General features: G+C 41.1%; 1 protein-coding gene across 7 annotated transcripts in view; it reads left to right on the forward strand.

The window, feature by feature from the left end:
- Window positions 1–16388, forward strand: part of Thrap3 (thyroid hormone receptor associated protein 3) — a 39202-nt gene that overhangs the window by 7914 nt on the left and 14900 nt on the right. For 4 of the 7 annotated variants that reach the window (XM_085838955.1, XM_085838961.1, XM_085838958.1 and 1 more), the window contains 3 exons: window positions 456–544; window positions 8751–8904; window positions 14595–15497. In XM_085838955.1, coding sequence (XP_085695081.1) covers window positions 8768–8904; window positions 14595–15497 — 1040 coding nt within the window. In that variant the 5' untranslated portion in view covers window positions 456–544; window positions 8751–8767. Of the gene's footprint in view, window positions 1–455; window positions 545–618; window positions 662–8750; window positions 8905–14594; window positions 15498–16388 lie in introns of those variants that run through there. The other 3 variants (XM_085838956.1, XM_085838960.1, XM_085838959.1) reach the window with 2 other exon arrangements.

The following is a 16388-nucleotide window of genomic DNA, read 5'->3' on the forward strand; positions in this document are numbered from 1 at the left end:
ACCAGGCTGGCCTCGAACTCAGAAATCCGCCTGCCCTTGCCTCCCGAGTGCTGGGATTAAAGGCATGCGCCACCACGCCTGGTTCCACACACCCAGATCTTATGTTCATGCTGGTGATTCAAATTCAGGTTCTCACCATTCAATAGCAAACAGTTAAACAGTTGGGATAGGGATTTAATTTTTTTTTTTTTTTTTTTAAGACAGTTTCAATTTATAGCCTTGGCTATCCTGGTACTCACTATGTAGACTAGGCTAACCTAAAACCTAGAGTTCTGTTTGTCTTTTCCTCCCGGGTGCTAGGAATAAAGACAGACGTACCACAACTGACTACAGCAAGCTCTCTTGATAAATGAACCATCTTTCCAGCCTCTAAAGTAGAACTTTTGTTGTGGGTTTTAAACAATAATAGAATTTTTAAGATATAGTAGCCATTTTACCACTTCCTCTCATTGCAGAGTTATACCCTGACTGTAAATTGAAGAAGCCAGTGGTGCTGCTGGTGTTTTTCAGAGGCAGTTCAAGTTGAATCATTGATTCTACTGAGGTAAATGCTTGGTGGTAAAAAAAATCTTAATGAATACACTCATTTTAAGAAACATTTATGTTCAGCCCAGCCCAGTTTTTCAGAGGCAGTTCAAGTTGAATCATTGATTCTACTGAGGTAAATGCTTGGTGGTAAAAAAAATCTTAATGAATACACTCATTTTAAGAAACATTTATGTTCAGCCCAGCCAGGGCTTTATAGTGAGTCCCTGTCTCAAAACACACACACACCAGTTATGTTGTATTATTTGGAGTTAAATCCATAGGATTTCTGTCTCAATTCTGTGTTGTAAGTGTATATGTATGTACACATGTGTCTGCGGAGGCCAGGAGAAGGCATTGTGTATCTTCCTGTCTTATTCTGATCTGTTCCTGTGACGCAGTCTCTGAATGTGGAGCTCTTTTTTTCCCACTAGGCCCCAAAGATTCTTTTGTCACCTTCTCCCAACACTGACATTACAGGTAGGATGTTCACCTTAATACTGGTGCTGGGATCTGAACTCTGACCCTCGTGATTTGTGTAAGCACTCTTAAGCACTAAATCAGCTCTCTAGCCCCCAGCTTATATAGCTATTGCTTGCTTTGAGACAGTGTCACACTGTGAAGCCCTGGTTTGCTTAGAATTTCTTTGTAGACCAGTCTGTCCTCAAACTCAGATATGTCTACCTTTGCTTCCTGGGTGCTGGAATTAAAGGCATCAACCACCACGCCTACCCCTGTAATTTAAAAAGTCTTTGATTAGGTTTATAATGATAATCTGAGTTCTTGGGAAATGAAAGTAGGAGAATTACATAGTGAGTTTTAGGACAGTTTGGTTTGGAAACCCAATCTCCTCTTCCCCCAAAATAAGAAAAAGAAAAATTGGGGGGAGGGCATGGGGGACTTTTGGGATAGCATTGGAAATGTAAATGAGGAAAATACCTAATTAAAAATATTTTAAAAAAAAGAAAGAAAAATTGAAGTGAGGTGTGGCTTATATATACCTGTAATTCTAGCACCCAGCACCCAGAAGGCTGAGGCAGAATGACTAAATTCTGGGGTCAGTTTGGGTTTCAAACTATCACCACTCATCACCACCCCACCCCACCCCACCCCCGACAAAAAGGTAGCAGGGGAAACTTGGTTTTGTCAACCAGAACTAGGAAACTAAATCTATAAGCCCAGATGCATTTTTGTTTTCTTTTTCTCTCCTGATTTCTTTGAGATGGGATCTTTCATAGTTCAAGCTGGCCTTGAACTCTCTTATCTTCCAGCTTCAATCTGTTTTGAGTATAGAATTTTACAGCATGCCTTGCCAATTCCTGATTATCCTAGGTATTTTTGTTTTCTCTCCCTCTTTTTTTTCATTTGTTTGTTTTGATTTTAGAACACCTTTTTGTGCTGGTTTCTTGAGCAAAGAAAGCACAAGAAAGTTGGGTAGCAAGTAAGCTCCAAGAGCTTATACTATTGCTTTGGGGCTGGAGAGATGGCTCAGTGGTTAAGAGCATTTACTGTTCTTTGTAGATAACTAGGGTTTGGTTTCCAGGACCCATATGGGTCTCATAATTATTTGTAACTCCAATTTGAGATGCATGTGGTGCATATACATACATGCAGACAAAAGTAAAATAAAACAAAGCCCCACAAAATGCATCTTAGAAAAAGACTTTACAAACTCAAACTGCTGGAATTAAGCCTGTATTTTAGTGTTAGAGCGCATATCTAGCACATACAGATCCTTCATCCCCAGGGTTACAACAAAAGCAAGACCTGCTTGGGAAGGAAGGGGAGACCAGTACAGAGGTACAGAAATTGGATAAGGACAAAATATAATTGGACCAGATTAAGATGTTTATGATTGAGATGTTACAAACAATACACAAAGTGATAAAAAATTAATGTAACAAAATACATTCATACCAGATAGAGTAGTACATGCCTGTTAATCCAAGCATTTGGGAGGTGGGAGTAGGCAGGATCAAGATCTTCAAGGCTAGCTTCAGCTAGATAGATTAGACCCAGCGTCAGAGAACCAAAATAAAAATAAATATACTTATGTGTTTTTCTTGTTCTAAATCGCTGTGGTGAACTTTTGATATTTTAAAATGTGTAGTCAGGTATGGTGGCGTATGTCTCTAATCCCAGTACCCTGAAAGTCCTAAAAACAAAACGTGAGTGCTGGATGTGGAGACGCATGCCTTTAATCCCAGTGCTTGGGAGGTGGAGGCAGCAAGATCAGGGCCAACAGGTCTACAAAGTTCCAGGACAGCCACAGCCAGGGCTACACAGAAAAAACCCTGTCTGGGGCTGGAGAGATGGCTTAGCGGTTAAGAGCACCGACTGCTCTTCCAAAGGTCCTGAGTTCAAATCCCAGCAACCACATGGTGGCTCACAACCATCCTAACAAGATCTGACACCCTCTTCTGGAGTGTCTGAAGACAGCTACAGTGTACTTACATATAATAAATAAATAAATCTTTAAAAAAAAAAAAAGAAAAAACCCTGTCTGGAAAAACAAACACAAAAATAAAGATGTAAAATTGTCTTTTCTATTGCCATGACAAGTCACCATGACAAATGCAACTTAAAAAACAAGTTTGGGGTTCACAGGTTCCACAGGATTTAGAGTACATTCCATGATTATCATGGTAGCAAGCAAGCAAGCAGACCGGCATGGCACTGGGACAGTAGCTGAGAGCTCGTATCCAGATCCACAAACAGTAAGCAGAGGGACACAAACACTGGGCAGGACTCAGGCTTTTACAACCATAAAGTCCAGTCCATCTGACACTTCCTCCAACAAGGCCTTACATTCCTAATCTTTCCCACATAGTTCCCCCAGTTGGGGAACAAATGTTCAAATTGCCTATGGTGCCCATTCTCATTCAAGCTACTATATTACCTTTCCTAATAACAGTTGTGAATAGGCTTTGTATAAAACCCCACTGAAGTGAATGGCTATGTACATCAGTGTTCAGGGAATGATTATATACTGTAGACAGCATGACCTAACCAGCCTTTGGAATATTTCAATTTAGCCTCCCCAAAGGCTGGGTTTCTGGGTTTGCACCACTGAGCCTGAATCTAGTACTAGTTTTATTTAAGAAAACATGGAGAGCTGGGCAGTGGTGGCACACGCCTTTAATCCCAGCACTTGGAAGGCAGAGGCAGATTTCTGAGTTCAAGGCCAGCCTGTCTACAGGGTGAGTTCCAGGACAGCCAGAGCTTCACAGAGAAACCCTGTCTCGAAAAACCAAAATCAAAAAAAGAAAACAATTGCAGGCACCCATGCAATAAGTGCATGTATGCACATACACAGGGAATTTTTTTAAATGGCTCATATAACAATTGTCTGCCAAGTTAGTTTAATAATGAAAATTGGAAGGATACCATAGACCATTAGTTAAATCAGAAAAGCTCAGGTTTTTTTAGAAGTGAGGAAATACTCCCCATGGTAATGCATACTCACTTAAAATGCTCACTCACTGAAATTACCATCACTCTCAGAGGGACAGAGGAGCCTCTGGGGTGAGTCAGAGGTTGTTTAAACTACCAGCTCAGTAGTTAGTCTCTTTCCCTACTGATGAAAAATTAATTGCATAGATGATCATATATCATAGTAGACCCTTTATTTTGAGTAAATTCTCGAGAGAAGATATCACAAGTTGCTTACACTGGGGATATTACAAGGGAAGTTGTAAATGAATATCTTTCTTTTTTTTTCTTGCTTTTGCTTCCCAGCCTGCTACCCCCACCACCTTTTGTTTTTTTGAGACAGGGTTTCTCTGTATAGCCCTGACTGTCCTGGAACTCACTCTGTAGACCAGGATAATCTTGAACTCACAGTGATTCATCTGCCTCCCAAGTGCTGGGATTCACAGTGTGGGTTACTGCTGCCATCAGTGTTTTTGTCCTGTCTTGGTAATACAGGTCTTTTAGTATATTTCTTCAGTGTAATACTAGTCAGTCTAGCCAGTGAAGAACATAGCAGTTTACTTTGTATAAGAAGATATATGATCACTTATTACTTAAACAAGTAAATCACATTAAAAATAAGATCTCTGGGCCGGGCGTGGTGGCGCACGCCTTTAATCCCAGCACTCGGGAGGCAGAGGCAGGCGGATTTCTGAGTTCGAGGCCAGCCTGGTCTACAAAGTGAGTTCCAGGACAGCCAAGGCTACACAGAGAAACCCTGCCTCGAAAAACCAAAAAAAATAAAAAAAAAATAAAAAAAAAATAAGATCTCTGAAATTCAAAGAAGTTTCTAAGTATGCCCTCTAGCCACCCCAGGACAAAACATAATTTAAGATGTACGGGGTGCCAGGGACTGGAGAGATTACTTTGGTTTAGAGCTTTTGTTGCTCTTGCAGGGAACCTGGGTTTAATTCCTAGCACCCACTTGGTGGCTCACTGCCACCTGTAATTCTAGTTCCTTCTGATCTTGGCCTCCACAGGCACTAGGCATGCACATGGTGCACAGACATATGTAGGCAGAAAAGTTAATGTAAAAAAAACAAAGAACCTGTCTTGAAAAACCAAAAAAAGAAAAAAGAGAAGAAAAAAAGAAACAAAAAAATCCCAGAAGGTTGTGGAAGTGGTACAGAGATAGTGAATTTTCTGTGGCTCTGTAAAAGTCATGGTATCGGCAGGTTGTTGGTTCATTCTGAGAGCTGCAAGTGAATCATCTGCTCTCTGCTTGCTTTACGGATGCTCAGTCTCGCCCCTATTCATCTGTCTCCAAAATTCTGTTTCAGAGATATCACTGTATTCCTTAGTAATATCATTATACCCTAGTGAAGAGAACGTTATAGGGTGCTGGGAACTAAAAACATCTTTGCTTGTAATTGGGGAAGTAATAAATTAGTATTCTGTGTCACAATGAACCGATGAGTATTATCCTTATTAACAGCAAGAAGAGGCAGAGGCGGGCGGCCTACAGAGTGAGGTCCAGGACAGGTAGGGCAACACAGAGAAACCCTGTCTCGAAAAACAAAAACAAAACTCCAAAGAAGTGATGCAATTTGGAAAAGATCTCTGGTGTTTTTAATCACTGTTCACCAAAACAAGTCATAAATTTCCAAAACCAATTTTCTACCTGTAATTACAGTGGAACGTAGCTTGCCAGTTTTATTTTAAACATAAGGCATGCATAGGACAGGAGTGTTCAGTGAGTCTGGTTAAATTAATGAGAAGAATGCTTAGATGTATTTTATTTTTAATTATGTGTGTGTCCTGTGTATGGGTATATACTGGAGTACAGGTGGTTGGAGATCAGAGGCATTGGATCCCCCTGAGCTGTAAAGTTGAGATGTCTAGTGTGGGTGCTGGAAACTGAGCCCAGGTCCTCTGCAAGAGCAATATGCTCTCAGTGGTTGAGCACTCTCTCCTACCTGTAATTTAGGTTTTGTCGGTTTGTTTTGGAGATTTCTATTCTTGGCTGGTCTGGAACTAGATATGTAGACGAGCTGGCGTTGAACTCAGGATCTGCCTGCCTCTGCTTCCCAAATGCTAGACTAAAGGGTTCTGCCACTACTGCCTGACTTGTTTTTCGTGTTTAAAATAATCTCTGTATTCAGATTGGTCTCAAACTTGCCCAAGCCTCTTGCCTTGGTCTTGGGAATGTTGAGATAATAAGGCTGGGCCTCTATAAATATACCATACGTTGCTATACTATTATTTTTGGTAGTACAGGGCATTGGACCTAAGTATACTAGACAAGAACTCTTATTGAAAAATATATTTCCAAGGGTTTTTTGTTTTGTGTTTTTTTTTTAAGATTTATTTATTTTTATATGGGTACTGTACGGAAGAGGGCATCAGATCCCATTACAGATGGTTGTGAGCCACCATGTGGTTGCTGGAAGTCAAATTCAGGACCTCTGGAAGAGCAGTCAGCCTCCAGCCCATTTCCAGTTCTTTGTTTGTTTGTTTGGTTTTGGTTTTTCGAGACAGGGTTTCTCTGTATAGCCCTGGCTGTCCTGGAACTCACTATGTAGACCAGGCTGGCCTCGAACTCAGACATCCACCTGCCTCTGCCCCCCGAGTGCTGGGATTAAAGGCGTGTGCCACCATGCCCGGCTAGTTTAATTTTTGAATAACTTTTAATAATATGAAGGAATACCAACTGCAGAAAGCAGATGGCTTTATCTTGGCTCATGGTTCTCAGGGATACAGACCATCAGAAACAGGGAAGGTGTAGCAGCAGGAGCTCTGGGTCTGTTTATAGTAGGTAGTTCAGAAGCAGAGAGATGAATGCAAGCAAGATGAATGGCTATAAATAAAGGTTTTGGCTTATTTCAAAGCAGTTGTTTCTGAAAATTGCTCTCATCTGGGGAGCCAAGATCCTTCCCTGGTACCAGTTAGGGATTTCAGCTTTTAGTTGCCCTTTTGTAGCAATGAGAAAGATTTTTTTTCACCTGCCCATATGAGTGTTGATATTTTTCAGGGAGAAGAAAAGAAGGAAAGTTTGTTTGTTTGTTTGTAGCTAAACAAGAGGCCAGAGTAACATCAGTTATTAGTGGATGGCTGGCACTTGGCTTAAGCTCACATTCCTCACTCAGAATACAGAGATCTACCTGCTTCTGCTTCACGAGTGCTGGGGCTAAAGTCATGCACCATCACGGTATAGATTCTGATTTTGTTTTTATAACATGTAGGTTTTTTTTTTTAATTGAAGCAGTAAAATTACCATAAGAATGATGCAGGTGTGTATATTATAAATTGTAAGATCCTAGAATTGAACGTTTGTACATGATTAATAGTACAGAATAGCATCCATTTAATCACAGATGTGTCAGAAAGAGGTCTGTAACTTGAGTCTTGAGTAGAAGTGTGTCTCAAGTCTTTGAAGTGTTCCCTAGAGGTGCCGCAGCTGTTTCTCCTGTTGTTTCCCCTTTCCCCTCTTCCTTTTACCCTGGAGAGTAAGAGTACAGTCTTGGGAGAAACAGAAAATAGTAAACATGTTTAAATTTCACCTGAGCTCTGCTTTCCTGCCTCAGCTACCCTGAGGCAAATAACACAAATAGAATGTGTTGTTTTAACTCTATGGCTGGTGGGTTTTTCCCTTTTTATTTCCATTTCTTCCCTTCAGTTTTTGGAGATAGGGTCTTAGTTTTATATTCTTGTTCTGGAACAAGCCAAGTTTTGTGACCTTTACTTGATTTCTGATCCTCTTGCCTGTCTGATCTTCTCAGTGCTGGGTAACAAGCATACATCACCATACTCCGTTTTATTTGGTGCAGATTGAGCCCAGGACCTCCCATGTGTTAGGCAGCCACTCTACCAACTGACTGAGATAAAACTGCAGGCATGTCCCAGTTACCTTGTTGTTTTACAAGAATTTCTATGTATTGCCATTAGTGTGGCTATTGAAAGTTCCCATCTTCCCTCCCTCCTTTTTTGTGTTATGCCAGATCACAGCTGAATCTTAAAGGCTGTGCTAAGTGGAAGAGTGCCATCACATGACCCACTTATGCTTTGGTTCTGTTAATGAGTATCTCAGCGAGGAGTTGAAGAGATGGCTGAGTGGTTAGGGGCACTTACTGTTTTTGCAAAGGATTCCAGTTTGGCTTCCTCACAATATTCATAACTCCCAGATCATGAGTTTCAAAGGCACTTGACACCCAGGAATGTACAGTGCACACATACAGACATGCACTCCAGCACATTCAATAAATCATAAAAACATATTGGAGGCCAGGAGGGTGCTGATTGTGAAAAGTGCAGGCCTAGCAACCTAAGATTGGCTACTTAGAAATCCACATAGAAGCCAGACACAATATGCAAGTTATTTTTTTATTTTTTGACACTTTGTCTTTTTCTTTTTTGTAGTGGGTGGGGACATAGGGTCTCATTTTGTAGCCATGGCTGGTCTAGATGTGGTAGAAGCTGAAGTAAGTCCTCTGTTAGAGCAGCAGCAGTAGTCTTTTTTTTTTTTTTTTTTTTTTTGGTTTTTGGTTTTTCGAGACAGGGTTTCTCTGTATAGCTCTGGCTGTCCTGGAACTCACTTTTGTTAGACCAGGCTGGCCTCGAACTCAGAAATCTGCCTGCCTCTGCCTCCCGAGAGCTGGGATTAAAGGTGTGCGCCACCACCGTCTGGCTGTTTTGGTTTTTTTGTGGGCTTTTTAGCTTTTAATAATTGTGTGTCTTCCCCTACTGCCCCCAATGCTTAGAGAAGTTGGTATTTGCAGAACTTGTGAATTTGTTTGACTGTATCCTCCTTACATTAGGTGTAAACTCTTCCAAGATGTCAAAAACAAACAAATCCAAGTCTGGGTCTCGCTCTTCTCGCTCAAGATCTGCATCCAGATCTCGGTCTCGTTCGTTTTCAAAGTCTCGGTCCCGAAGCCGATCTGTCTCTCGTTCAAGGAAGCGCAGGCTGAGGTAAGGGGGTATGGTTTTGTACATTGAGATGGTGATTGTGATGTTTGGGTATTGAAGGATTCCTGTCACATGGCAGGTAGGATGGGCTTTGATTTCGAGGCTGTTTGACAGTACCATACTTCCACTCACTTTAGAAGAGAGCATTTTATTTGTGTCTAAATTCCTTGGTTGAAATTATACAGCCAATTACCTTTTACTAACGTGATTTTAAAGGCCTATGCCAAACGTATTTATCATCAATGGAAGGACAACTAAGGATTAATAGTGTTAACAGCATTGCATTGGGCAGAAACCATAATCCACTAAAGTGTTAACGTTTAGAGGTTTACCAGGTCTCCTGGGTATGTATCTCATGTGCTGGTCACTAACAAGTTGGTTAAATTTAACAAAACAGATCTTAACTGAAAGGCAGTTATAAACATCAAAAGGGTTTTTTTTGCTAAATGTGAAAATGATTGGTTTTTTTCTTCAGTTTTCACAAATACTTTAAATTTAGTTTTCAAACCTTCAATAAACCTCTCCATTTCAGTTATGTTTCCAATAGATGCCCAGCATCTTCTTTGGATGGTTTGTTAAGGCAGGTTTCTCATTCATTGAAAGCATGGCGGTTTTGTTCTTTTCATGACAGATCCTGTAGTCCAGGGTGGCACTGAATTTGAGATCCTTATTTTTAGCCTCTTGAATTCTGGGTTAAAAGGTTTCAATTTTTTTCTAAGGATTGATTTTAAAAGCTTTTAATGCTTATAATTTTCTTCTTGTGAATTTTGGGAACCACTAGTGTAAATATTCAAGGGGATCTTTGTAATGTTCCTTTTCCCCCCAAGTTGAACTAGCAAGGTATTACTGTATCATTTTCCCTCTTAGATATTCTAATAAGTAGTACCTAGAATCTTTTTCTTGACAATTTATGAACCTAAACCTTTTCTAGATAATCCTTACACTTGATGACTTCTGTAGTTCTATAGTACGTAAACATTAAATGTGTAATTGGGTAAAAAAATCTTCCTTTTCCTAACAAAAAATTAAGTTTAATCTTAGTTAAATCTGTGAAAAGTCAGCCTCAAAATTAATTTTAGACCAGAGATTAGACAAAGGGGATGTGTGAGTACTGAAGGGAAAACTACTGATTTTATATTTATCCCTCAAGAGATTAATGTAAAGGCCATGGGCTGGAACAGAGTCCTGCCTGCCGAGCAGCCAGTCTTGATTTAGGTGACTTAAATTTCATTTTCAGCTCATTTTGTTCTGAAAGATACCATTTTAAAATTTAATTCAGTAAATGGAAGCTAATTAAGTGGTTCAAAGCCAAGCATGACTGAACAGCCAAAGCTAAACAACAGTTGAACTGATACAGACCAAATCGAAACATGCCAACCAACTCTGAAACAGCGAGAATTCTGGGCAGATCTTGTCTCCTGGTCTACACATTTGGCGTGGCGATTGACTTGAGAAATGAAGGAGCATTGTCGTAAACAGGCAATTTGTTGGGTAGGTCTAGAGCCAATTTAAGTGTGCTATCTTGTTACCTAGGAGATTGTAAACTCTGGAAGATTTTCCCCTAGAAAACATGCTTTTTGACTAGACTGTTGCCTGACTTCTGTTTTTAAGAAGCAGATTAAGTTTGCCATTGTATGCTCAGCTTTTTACTTCTGGCTTATATCTGTTTCATGGTTTTGCTTTTGTTGTTTTTGTTTTTCCTCTCCTATAAGGAAAGTATCCTGAGAGTTTGAGAAACCATGCCTTTAAATTAACTGAGTTCTACAGAATTGGAGAAAGTTCATTTTTTTCCCCTTTATTTCAGGCTGTATCCTTTTCAGTGACCTTAAATAACGTCTTTTGCAGTCTGCAGAGCCTCATGCTTCTGCATCTTAGTGACTGCAGCTTTGGTTGCAGGGGGCCACAGGGTCTTCCCTTACTCTAGTAATTGGTAACAGAAGCAGCAGTAGGCCTAAGGATGGGAACATGAATTATATATACATCCTCCTTAGTGCTGGTGATGGATCTCTTCCTTCACTGGGGTCAGATTCCCTTTCATAGCCTGCCTCTGCCTCTCCTTTTTTAATTGTTACTGTTTCTGAATGAAAATTATAGAAGGTAAGTTGACTTTTAAATTTTAAATTTTGCTTAGATAGCAACTGTTATTCAGCAATTCTTTGCTAGTTGTTGTTATTTATGGTGTAGATAGATTTAAGAACAGTGGACAATATTAGAAAACCAATTCTGTTTTATGTTTAGATTAAACTGAAGTTAAGCTTCTCCTTAAAGGCACTGTCTGCTTAGTTACCAGATCCTTAAAACCGCACTTCCTAAAGGCAGCTACTGTCTCCAAGATTCTTTGTATCTGGTGTCCCAGCTAGGCCTGATCCCGAATACATAGTTTTACGTTTCTTCCTGTATACACATCTATGATAAAGTTTAATTTATATTAACTACAGAAAGAGATTGACAGCAGTGAATAATTAAGCAAAGTATTAATAAAAATTTACTATAATAAAAACTGGTAAAATGTGGTAAATACTAAAGAATTAGGCTGGCACGGTGGCTTAGTAGATAAAGGAATTTTGTGCCCAACCTGAAGACATGAGTTTGATCACTGGGATCCTCAAGGTAGAAGAGAACTGACTTCAAGTTGTCTTCTGACCTCTGATGCATGCATAATACACCCAGTATACACACTACAAATAAATGGACAATAAAGAATTGCTTATTTTTGGAATTTAGCACTTAATATTTTTGACTCTGAATTGTCATAAGCAAAGCAAGACTTTGAATAAGGTAAGGGGGGCTATCATTTTACTACTTTTTAAAAGGTTTGTTTTTATTTTATGCGTATGAGTGTGTGTGTGTGTGTGTGCACCACACGCTATAGCTGTGAGCTAGCCTGCACCACACGCTATAGCTGTGAGCTAGCCTGTGAGTGCTTTGACCCAGGTCTGCTTCAAGAGCAAATGCTCTTGACTGCCGTCATCTCCAACTCCTTATTAATTTTATTTGTGTGTATGTATATAGGCAGGCAGTGCCACAGTTAATGTGAGGTCAGAAAATAGTCTCTTTTCATGTGTGTCCCAGGATTGACCTCTGGGTTGAAATGTTTAGTGACAGGCCTGGATACCTGATGAGCTATCAGGCAAGCTCAGGAACTCAGTTTAAAATTCTGGCACATGTCCTCTTTTAGTCCCAGCATTTGGGAGGCAGAGTTAGGTAGATCTCTTGAGTTTGAAGCCAGTCAGACTGCATAGTCAGACCCTGTTTCAACAACAAAACTAAAGCAAACATGGCTCAATGTTGCTCCATGGGAGAGTGCTTGCTGAGTGTATGTAATGTTCTATGTTTGGTTATGAGCGCGCCCCCCCCCCAAAAAAAAAAAAAAAAGAAACTCAGGTTTGCTAGCTAGAACATGTTTGTTTGTTTTTTTTTAATTAATTTATTTATTATATATAAGTACACTGTACCTGTCTTTAGACATTCCAGAAGAGGGAGTCAGATCTTGTTATGGATGGTTGTGAGCCACCATGTGGTTGCTGGGATTTGAACTCAGGACCTTTGGAAGAGTAGTCAAATGCTCTTACCCACTGAGCCATCTTGCCAGCCCTAGAACATGTTTTTAACTGAAGTGCTGTACCAGTGAACTATATTCCTAGTCCCATCTAAATTTTGTTTTCAAACTGGGTCTTGCTAAATCACCTAGACATCCTCTAGCTTAACTCTCCTGCCCAGGCCTCCCAGATAACTTACGATCGCATGTGCCTACTAACATGCTTGACTGAAGGCTTTTGTTTTGTGTTTGTGCCTGCTCCTGTAGAGCCTAGAAGACATCAAATCTTCTGGAGCTGGAGTTACAGCTGTGACAGGCTGTGGGTGTGGGGAACCAAATTCTGGTCCCCTGGAGGAGCAGAAGTCCTTTTAACCACTGAACCTGCTCTCTATTTCCTAGTTGTTTTTGTTGTTTATTGAGACAATATCTCATGTACCAGAGTAGCTTCAAACTTGCTGTGTAGCTTGGGATATTCCTGCCTTCTCCTGATGCTACTCCCTTACCTTGCAAGTGCTGGGATTAATAGGTGTGCACTACCGTGCCTGGCTAGACTTTAATGCAAAATAGTGAATTTTGTTATTGATTTCCATACATGAGTACCATATACTTTGATTATGCTATTGTTCCTGAAGGTATTTTATATCCTGAGATATTTTTTAGTACCCCCTAGTAACATTAATATTATGATTGGCAGAATAAGTGGTATTTAAGAACCTCATCGTGTCCTTAATCCTAGCACTCAGTGGGCAGAGACAGGCAGTTCTCTGGAAGTGTGAGGCCATCCTATTCTGCATAGCAAATTCTCGGCCAGCCAGAGATACCCTGAGATACCCTGCACCCTCCACCCCTCAAGAAAAAGGAAGATAGAAGGGAGAGAACTCAGTGAATTTGTACAAACCACTTTTTAAGATTACTATATTTATTGTTGTGTATGTGTGTGTTACAGCACGTATCTGGAAACAGAGAACAACTTGTGAGAGTTGGTTCTCTCCAGCATGTGGGTTCTTATCTTTGACTACCCTGACCTTTGACTTCTTCACTGTCTTAGTTAGGGTTATTATTGCTATGATGAGACATCATGACCAAAAGCGAGTTGAGAAGCAAAAAGGTTTATACTTCCATTGCTATTCATCATTGAAAGAAATCAGGACAGAAACTCACACGGGGCAGGGACCTGGAGGCAGGAACTGATGCAGAGGCCATGGAGGAGGGGTGCTGCCTACATGGTTTTCTCAGCCTGTTTTCTTATAGAACCCAGGACCGCTAGCTCTGGGATGGGCCCACCCACAACAGGCTAGGCCCTCCTCCATCAATCACTAATTGAGAAAATGTGTTACATAGTACAACCTTGCCTACAGCCTAATCTTAGGGATTAGGGAGGTATTTTCCGCAATTGAGGCTCTTTCCTCTCTGATTGTACCTTTTGTCAAGTGGACATGAACCAGCCAGTACACTGGCCCTGGCTTTGGCCTTTTTTTTTCCCTCCTGGTTGTCCACAGCATTGTGTTCTTGAGTCCTCGTGGTTTTTGTCAGTGGACCTTGGCTCTATTACAGTTCTGTATTGAAATTCCGGCCTTGTGGTTGAGTTGAAAGGTGTTCACACTGTGGGAAAGTGACTGTCGCTAGGCTTGGGTGCCTTATGGTCAGATAGCACCACCTTGTGGCACTTCCGTGAGATCATAAAGCTGAGCCACAGCAACCTGACCTAAGTTAAACCATTTCCAGTCTTTAGCACAAAAGTAGTGTTTCATGTTTTTCTGCTCTGATTTTGGCAGATTCTTTTGAGCTTTTTAATAGCTGTGATCTTTCTTTGACAGCAAGCTGTTAAAATTGTGCCTTTACCACCTCAGATCTTATATGTGAGACCTTCATCTACCAGGAGACTAGGATAGAGTATTGGAACCAGAGACTCTCTCAGTTAGCTGCACCCACTGCACACAGTAGCCACCTGCTAAGTGTCCTGTGCCTATGTGTTGTTAGTTTACAAAAGTGAGGGGAAGTTTATAACCTTGCTTTCACAATAAAATTGAAAATAAATATACAGAACAGTAAAAATTGCAGTGTTGACTTTTGTTGGTAGTTTTTTTTGTTTGCTTGTTTGTTTTTTAACGAGAATGCTGTGTAAAAGAACATTCCCCATTCCCTTCCTCTGCAGTTCTAGGTCTCGTTCCAGATCATATTCTCCAGCTCATAACAGAGAAAGGAATCACCCCAGAGTGTATCAGAATCGAGATTTCCGAGGTCACAACAGAGGCTACAGGAGGCCCTATTACTTCCGTGGGCGAAACCGAGGCTTTTATCCATGGGGCCAGTATAACCGAGGTGGCTATGGAAACTACCGTTCCAATTGGCAGAACTACCGGCAAGCATACAGCCCTCGTCGGGGCCGTTCTCGATCCCGGTCCCCAAAGAGAAGGTCTCCTTCACCACGGTCCAGAAGCCATTCTAGGAACTCTGACAAGTCATCCTCTGACAGGTCAAGACGCTCCTCATCCTCCCGGTCGTCCTCCAACCATAGCAGAGTTGAGTCGTCTAAGCGAAAGTCTACAAAAGAGAAAAAGTCCTCTTCCAAGGATAGCCGGCCATCTCAGGCAGCTGGTGATAACCAGGGAGATGAGGCTAAGGAGCAGACATTCTCTGGAGGCACCTCTCAAGATATAAAAGGGTCTGAGAGCTCAAAGCCATGGCCAGATGCCACCACCTATGGCGCTGGTTCTGCATCACGGGCCTCGGTTTCTGATCTGAGTCCCCGGGAGAGAAGCCCAGCTCTCAAAAGCCCCCTCCAGTCTGTGGTGGTTAGGCGAAGGTCACCACGCCCTAGCCCTGTGCCAAAACCCAGTCCTCCACTTTCTAATGCATCCCAGATGGGCTCATCTATGTCAGGGGGTGCTGGATATCAGTCTGGAGCACACCAAGGTCAGTTCGACCATGGCTCTGGGTCTTTGAGTCCATCCAAAAAGAGCCCTGTGGGTAAGAGTCCACCAGCAACTGGCTCTGCATATGGTTCATCTCAGAAAGAGGAGAGTGCTGCTTTGGGAGGAGCAGCATATTCAAAAAGGTAAGTATCTCATTTCCCCATCCCCAAGTGGTGACTAGCCAGCAGCTTAGTTGTAATGATAATGCCTGAGTTACTGCTCTGCTTAACAGTAATAAAGGAGCACCTGATCCCTTGACTTCATTAAAGGCATCGCCCAAGGAAGCCTTTAGCTTAACTCTAGCTTTCCTGAATATTTATGTTAATACAAGTTTCTTTAGACTAGTCTTCAGTGATGTTTATTCATTTAAAAACTTGCCTTGGATTCTCCCAATCTAAGCTAGAAAATAGTAGAGGTTTGAGGGTCAGCTACCAATAAAACATTTCTTTGCTAACATGACTGGTCATTGGAGCTATAAACTTCTAGGATCCACCATCTTGCTATGTTTGATATACATTAGTCCATCTGAAGAAGAGTCACACTGAAGAGAATGAGCAAAATAGGAAAGGCTAAGGTTTAGTCCAGGAGAGCCAGTATTTACAAACGCAAGGTGGGTGAACACCCTAGCAGAAGTTCCACACTTTGTGATGGGAGAGGGGAAGGAGCATAGTGAGTCTGATAAAGAATTGTTTGTGTGTAGATTGGATGAAGTCAGAAGTTACAGGAAAGGTGTCAGAACTGTTTTAGTCAAGAGAGACTCAGCAAGAGGTTCATTCTTCTCTTCTTTACTCTCACTAGGAGAATCTCAGGTGCTGCTGTCCTATGGTTCTTTGCCATGTTTATTAGTGTTGCTCATTAATTGCCCATAATTACATATGTTCAAAATCTGCAGTTAGGTTGCTTTGCAGTATATGTTTTAGTCCTTCCAGAACTGAGTGTGTTTGAGTCTAGTCCCTGCTTTTTCCATTAGGAGAATAATGATTTTGCCACCTTCCTTTGTACTCTTTCCCCCATTAACAATTATTTTGTTTTTA

This window comes from Mus caroli, unplaced genomic scaffold, assembly GCF_978045245.1.
Source record: "Mus caroli unplaced genomic scaffold, Mus_caroli_1 scaffold_6, whole genome shotgun sequence".
NCBI classification, from domain to species: Eukaryota; Metazoa; Chordata; class Mammalia; order Rodentia; family Muridae; genus Mus; species Mus caroli.